The 7552-nt window shown below is 46.1% G+C and overlaps 1 protein-coding gene across 1 annotated transcript in view; it reads left to right on the top strand.

The window, feature by feature from the left end:
* Positions 1–3521, top strand: part of KSR2 (kinase suppressor of ras 2) — a 366625-nt gene extending 363104 nt beyond the window's left edge. The window contains 2 exon segments of the mRNA XM_011356069.2: positions 2311–2440; positions 3384–3521. Coding sequence (XP_011354371.1) covers positions 2311–2440; positions 3384–3521 — 268 coding nt within the window.
* Positions 3522–7552: the final 4031 nt, after the last annotated feature.

Below are 7552 nucleotides of genomic sequence, written 5' to 3'. Positions count from 1 at the left end.
GGCGCTTCTGGTTTCCTGCCAATTAGGTGCGCCTTGTTGCTTGGGGACGTCATGCTCGGGCGTGACTTAGAACAAAATGGACTTTTAAAAGTGTGTTGAGCGCCGCATGAAGGTTTTCATGGTGCCGTCTCATGGCATCTTCACGAGTGCCCGTCGAAGCAGGTGTCGCTGTCCCCAACTGCCCGGCGAGGAAACTGAGGCTCCAGGTGGCTCCGCAGTCTGCCTGATGGTAATCGGCGGAGGAGCTGGGGCTCAGGCTTGGGAATGTCCTAACTCCAGAGTCAGTGCTTTTCCCCACAGAGACGCGAGAGTCATTTCACCACTCGAAATCCTACTCCCCTCAACCCTAACTTGAAGATGGGAAACCCCATTGAGGAGTTGAGTGGGATTGAGTGGGAAAATACCTGAGAGGCGCCCAATAGCCTCCCTTCCCGCTTTCCCAGGGGCGGAGCCTGCAGTCTGTCCGTCAGTGCTTTCTCCACTAATGCCCCACCCAGCAACTACGGGGTCCCCCTCTCAAACTGTTCCTGCCCCCCGGTTAATAAGGACTCTCGACTAGGTTGGAGTGGAGGTTTTCCAGTACAGCATAATGGCCAGAGGTACAATTCTCTAATCAGACGAACTGGATTCAGCCTCTTATTTGCTGTGTAACCCTGGGCAAGATACACACCCTTCGTGAGTCTCAGTTTCCTCACCTGTAAAATGGGGATCTGTTTTAAGATGGAGGTTTTATTGTTATTCAGGTACGATGAGGCCAATAGATCGGGAAGTGACTGCCGTCGAAAAGATAGTTTGTTCTTCACAGTTCCCAACAGGAAGGGGCATGGCACACCACCAGAGTAAAGCCTCATTTAGTGTTGTTGTCTCTGATGAGAATAACACTCATCCCCCAGCACCTTCACTCGAGAACTTCCTGACCATCAACATCCCAATTCCTGAGCATCACCACCCATCCCTAGCAGGATGAGGTTGGCAGGGGAGAGGAGATGCTTCCCAGGACGTGGAACCCGGCAGAAAGTAGACATAGTTGATTTGACACAGTCCTCTGATCCGTAAAGAGGATAACAGGGTGCTCCATGTTCTTTAAAGCACATTTATGTCAGTTAGAGTAGAAGAATCCTAGGATCGTTTCAGCTAGTTCCCGAATTGAGTACTCTTGTTCTCAGTGAGCTGAGACCTATCTTCGTGGTACAGGTCAGCAACACCCCAGCATCCTGTGAGTACCCTGTGGTCCTCACTGCCACCCACACCTGCCAGCATCGCTTAAACACTGTCTAGCCCAGCCCGGCCTATCCCCAGCTGCTGCTCACTGGAGCAGCCCGTCCTTCAGTCATTACAGTGTTGTGATCTATGAAACAATGATAATACAATCATTTTAGAATAATTCTGGCGTTGAATTATTCTGGCACTCAGCATTCCAGATAAATATTCTTCCACTGCAGTTTTATCATTATTCTAACTTGGCAGGTAAGAAAATCTAGACTCAGAGAAGTGACACGAGCTACCCAGCATCATACTACCAGTATGGAATGAAATCAGAACGTGAACCCAAGGCAATCTGACCCTGAGATTTTTCTTTGTTTTCCCTTTCCGCTATTTTCTGGGATATTTCATACTTAGTAAACAAAAATATGAAAGAGGAAAAAAAAATCTTATTCTATTCCCCACAATTAGCCATTGTTAACATTTTGCTGTGTTTCTCTCTATTCTCTTGTCCATACATACATAATGGTTTTTTTACATGAAGACCATCATACCTTTACATACAATCTTGTGCCCGGCTTTTTTTCATTTTAAAATTAGATATTAAGAATTTTTGTCGTGTCAGCAAAACTTTTTGAAGTGTTTTAATAATACAGTATACAGTGTTCCATTTCATTTTATGGATTTACTGTAATACATGCAACCTGCTTCTTTTATCGAATAATTGCATTCCCTCTACCTTTTTCAGTACTATATATCATGCTGTAGAGAACATCCTTATAAGTGATTGTTGCATCCCTACTTATTCCCTTGAAGTGGTTTTCTAGAATTACAGGGATTTTAGCTACATTATTTTCAGCTGTTCAAGTTCTAGGTTTCGATCCATGTTAATCGGCACCAGAGAAGGTATCCTGAGATGAGCTTGACTTCTAAGACATCAAGAAAGCTTTAGGTACTGCCCAGGTAGAAAAACACCAACCCCGTGCAGAAGAAACTAGAGAACAGGGTGGTCAGCCCGCAGCCCGGCCGAGTGGTCGGTCCTAGGTTGGTTATGGGGACATGAGCGACATATCACACCAATTGCCCTTTAACAATGTCTGCCGACAGAACAATCTGGTATGAACTCCACGCCAGGGAGTGGCCTTTCAAGACGCAACCAGCAGAGGCAATAATCTGGCAAATGGGCACCGGCCTGAAGCCCAACCTCAGCCAGATCGGCATGGGAAAAGAAATCTCGGTAAGTTCAGGATAATGCCAGGTCTGGAGGACGAGGGGAGATGTAGACTCTGCTCTGGGTCTGCTTTCTCCTGCATGTTAACGTTACAGATGCTTTCCTAAAGCATGGTTGTCCCGCAATGATTGGGCAAAACCTCTGACCTATGCCTGCAAATCAGGTTCTGGCCACCAGGGGCGCAGTAGCACTTGGCCAGGTGTTGGCTAGCAATGGATTGCTTGCTCATAGAACCAGTGAATCTCTCTTTTTCCATCAGCTTAAAAAGGTGTTCATTAATATCACCCATTTAATGATTCTAATTTTATTTGCATCTTCATAAAAAATTTCAAGGCAATATCCGACTCTGAACAAGATATACAGAAACAGAGAAGCCTGAGTATAAATTTATAATCGTCCTCTAAAAACACAGCAGGAAGAAGCCCCTCTTTCCTTCAGAGGACAGATGAGTCAGGGAGGGAGGAAATATCTGGTATGTTTTTAAGGATTACCTGCCTCTAGGTTTTCTTTCTCAGGTGAGGAGATTTACTAAAAATAATTTTCCCCTTTGTGGCTTTGAAGGACACTTATAATATTGGGACATGGAGAGAGACCTCAGGATTCCCTTTTCTTTCTCCGTGTTGAGAAAAATGCCTAGAAACTCCTTGAAAAGAACTTGATTTATCTCAGTGTATCCCAGACCTTCTCGAATAGGGCTTACCTCTATGGGCTTGTGGTGGGGTACACTGGATGGGCTCAGAAACTGGATGAGTGGATGGTTGGTTGGAAGGATGGCAGATAAATGCATGAATTGAGATGTATAGATAGGTAGATGCATGACGGATGGATGGGCGGTGGAGGAATATGGAAGTGGGGGGAAATGGATAGACAAATGGACAGAGCCAGTGAGGAGCCAAGAAGTAATCGAGGTCACCGTTTATGCTAAATCGCCTCATGGTGGTTTCTTTAGGACATTCTTCTCTTCTGCTGGGCCTTTGAACAAGAAGAGAGGCCCACCTTCACCAAGCTCATGGACATGCTGGAGAAACTGCCAAAGCGAAACCGCCGCCTGTCGCACCCCGGACATTTCTGGAAGTCTGCAGAGTAGGTGTTCTTTAGCCTCTCTCCCCGCTGCTCTTGTCCTCTGGCCTTTGTCACCTTTGTGCTTCCCTCCCGACCCCTCTGCCACCTTTCTCCTTCGCGTGTACCTGCTCCCTCCCCCAGCCACCATGCTCTCCTATCAGATTTCTGTTCAGGGGAGTTTGCACTGGGGTTTAGGAGCTGGAGGCTGCCATGCAGGGCCTTGGTCTCCGTGGCTATCATGGCTACCTCGTTACCTAATTCTTCCTGATGAAGGTTGATGCCCAGTGAGTCAGAGCGTCCTGTAGTCAGGGAGTGCCCTGGACCCACCAAACCTCGTGTCAGGTATTCAGCATACCCGCCACAAGGCCTAGCTTTCGGGAAATCTTCGCCCTGGATCAGCAGCCTGTCCCCATCACGGCAGCCCTCAGCTTCCGGCATTCTCTGTTGCACAAAGACAAGGCAGGAAAGGTACTCAGCTACTCCTTGCCATGAGTGTCTCTCTGGCTTCCTCCTTAAGAGGCTACATGCCACTCCCCTCCCCTTATTCCTGCCTAGAGATCAGTGGCTCAGTCTGAGACGACTACATATGTCATTTCTCTGGGGACCTCCCTCCTGGGCAAGCTAAAGATTTGGTGTCAGAGCTCTGGGCAGGTCCCAGGAATGCCTGGTGTTTCAAAACTCACATGTCACTGAGGCCATCACCCCGTGGCCTCTGCTCTCCTCGGGGTCAGGGAGGAGAAGCTGGGAGTTCAACTGAACAGAGCGGCTTGAAGCTCAGTGGTTAGAGGGGGCACAAGGAGGCCTTTCTATAGTTTTCGGTAGAGTTGAGCTGAGGAAACAGAGGACAAGAAACTGTGGTTTTCCATGAAGGGACTTTAAGGTCAGTCATTCATTCATGCCTCCAATTTATGCCGTTTTTTTTTTTCATCCAGTCTTTGTATATTGAATATCTGCTATGTGCCAGACACTGTTCTACGAATGAGAATACAGAGGTGAACAAAATTAATTAAGTTCTTGACCTCATAGGGCTTACATTCTAGAGCAGGCACAATAAGCAGGTAAACATGGTTTAAAGGATCATGTCAGATAGTGTTGAAGACAGTAAAAACTACTGCGTGATAGTGATGGTGGGCACTTTAGATGGAGGCAGGGGGTCAGGGAAAGCGCCTCTGAAGAGGTAACATTAAAACGAAGCCCTGGAGAAGAGTCCAGTCCCCCACATCAGAAATGCGAGCCCTCCAGGTGGGGGTGAGCTGCAGAGGTGGGAGGACAGGTAGGGGGCAGGAAGAACAGGACCACGGTGAACAGGAGAGAGAGAGGCAGAAGGTTGTCAGAGGCCAGGTCAGCATGGTCTTTCAGGCCAGGGTAGGAAGCAAGGTGAATTCAAAGGATGACAAACTTTCCAGAAGCTTTCCCAGAACTAGAAGGCGCCCAAGAAACTATGTGGTCCCAGCCCTGCTTCCCACCCTGCAGGCTTTGGGGACCAGGACGCTGGGTCTGTGGAGGGCTTTTCCTTTGTGGAGCACCTGGGGTTGGGTTCGGCATGCAGAGATCTGAAGGCGGCTTCCACCTCTGTCCCTTCCCACGTTGTCACTGTGAGCCCTGTTCATTGCCCGGAGTGGCAGTTCTCTCTTTTACATCATAACCCCTACCTCAGAGAGAGGAAGTATGAAAGGATTAAAGCCTCAAAGGAACAGAAGCCATCTTTGCTTCTCGGTGTCAACGTGGGAGAGTCCTGGGGATTACCTATTTCATGAATGACAAGTGTGTACAGTCTGCGCCTTCATCCTGCACCCGTGGCAGACATGACTAATCTATCACAGCACATTCGCCATCACTCAGCATTTCTGGTAGCCACCAGCAGTTACTCAGGATCAGTGAGTGCATAAGATGCCCTCACTGACCATTCCAGATTTACTCAATCTCCTTTTTTTTTACACGTGGAGGAACTGTGGCCCAGAGACATTCAGAAACTCAACCACATCCACATGGCATGTCGATGACAAAGTTGGGAACACAGGTCAGGCTTCAACAACTTAGTCTGGAGTTCACTTTCCCCACAACATCAGTCCCTATAGTTTCCTCTGTCACACTCATCTGGCTCTGAGAAGGTCACTCAGTGGTGAGGGTCAAAGCTGGAGTCTTTCCAGAAGCTGCCTGGGCAGGTCGGCAGGGGTTTGGGGGAAGGCTTAGTTAGAGTAGGCCCAGGATGCAGGTCCTGTCTAGGGCTTTGTAGTCTGTGGAGGGGACCCACCAAGACATCTTAGCTACAGCTGACATATTCCAAGGATGTGGGCGGATAACTCAAAACTCATCACTGGGATCTTAGGTTTGCCTCTCCATTGAGTCACATCTGAGGAGCTGTGATTTCTCGAATCCCAGAATGGCTTAGCGCATGGTAAATTGGAGGCAAGGCTGGGGCAAGCCTGTTTTCCAGAATAGCGTACCTCAAAATTTATTATGCGTGCACATCATCTAAGGAATTTTTTTAATGCAGATTCTCATTCTTGTAGGTCTGAGGTAGGGCCGCAGATCTTGCATTTCCGACAAACTCCAAGGTGATGCTGTGGCTGCTGGTCCATGGACCACACCCTTTGAGTCATGAGGATCTGGACCTTGCTGTCCATCAACAGCCACTTGCCACATTTGCCTATTGAACACTCAAAACGTGGCGAGTCTAAATTGAGATGGGCTGTAAGGGTAAAATCCACACAAAATTTTAGAAGTAGCATAAAGAAAAGGATGTAACATAATTTGTTATGATACATATACATATTTCAATATTGGTTACATATTGAAATTACAATGTTTTGGATATATTGGGTTAAATAAAATATACTATTAAAATTAATTTCACTTTTTAACTTTTTAAAATATGACTAGAGGATTTATAGTGACGTAGATGACTTGCATGGTATTCCTTGTTTTAAAGGATGTGTGACATACAGTTCACATGTCATATAAATCTCCTATTTAAAATGTACAACTAAGTGAGTTTGGGTATATTACATTATTAATTTTTTAATTGTGGTAAAATATATATAACATAAAATTTGCCATTTTAGCCATTTGTAAGTGTTTTAGTTACATTCACAATTATCACCACTTTTCCAAAATTTTTTTGTCACCCCAAACAGAAACTCTGTAACCATAAAACAATAACTCCCCAGTCTCTTTTCCCCCTAGTCCTTAGTAACCTCTCATCTACATCGTCTCTATGAATTGTCCTAATCTACATATTTTATATGAGTGGAAGCTTACAGTATTTGTCTTTTTGTGTCTGGTTTCTTTTACTTAGCATGGTATTTTCAAGGTTCGTTGACATCGTAGCATGTATTAGAATACCATTCCTTTTTATGGCTGTGTAATGTTCCATTGTGTGTATGTATGTATATGCATATACTATTCCATTGGATGTATTTACAAATTTACATATACACACGTACACATCTACCACATCTTGTTTGTCCATGCATGTGTTGATGGACACTTGGTTTTGTTTGCACCTTCTGGCTGTCGTGAATGATGCTGCAGTGAATAGTGGTGTATAAGTATCTGTTCGAGTTCCTGCTTCCAATTCTTTTGAGTTGCCTTGTATGTCTGCTGCATGGCATTGGTCTAGATTGTTACCATCACCAGCACAACATCCATCATCTGGGTATCAGTTATTAAACATGTGTGACAGGTGCCGTGTCAAGCGTTCTATCTGCATTATCTCACTGAATCCTAAGAGCCCCCAAAGAGGTAGGCTCTCTCGTTGTCACTGTTTTACTGATGAGAAAACCAAGGCACAGAGAGGTTTTAAGTGCCTTCCCACAGAGCACGCAGCTCGTAAGGAGCAGAGCAAGTATTGGAACCCAGGTTGGTCTAGACCCTAAATCCATGATCTCGTTCACTCCACTCTGCCACCTTCTAGGCAAAGATTACCTGTGCGCCTTCTGGGTCTCTTTCCAGAGCCATCCTGGGAGATCGGGCACAGAATTCTGCCTCGATCACCCAGATCTTGGCTCAACAGAAGTCAGCAAAGCCTCTACTCATAGCAGGAGTCTGTGGTGT

This window comes from Pteropus vampyrus, unplaced genomic scaffold (assembly GCF_000151845.1).
Source record: "Pteropus vampyrus isolate Shadow unplaced genomic scaffold, Pvam_2.0 Scaffold23, whole genome shotgun sequence".
NCBI classification, from domain to species: domain Eukaryota; kingdom Metazoa; phylum Chordata; class Mammalia; order Chiroptera; family Pteropodidae; genus Pteropus; species Pteropus vampyrus.
The sequence above is the reverse complement of the archived record's forward strand: the minus strand, read 5'-3'. Positions and strand labels throughout refer to the sequence as shown.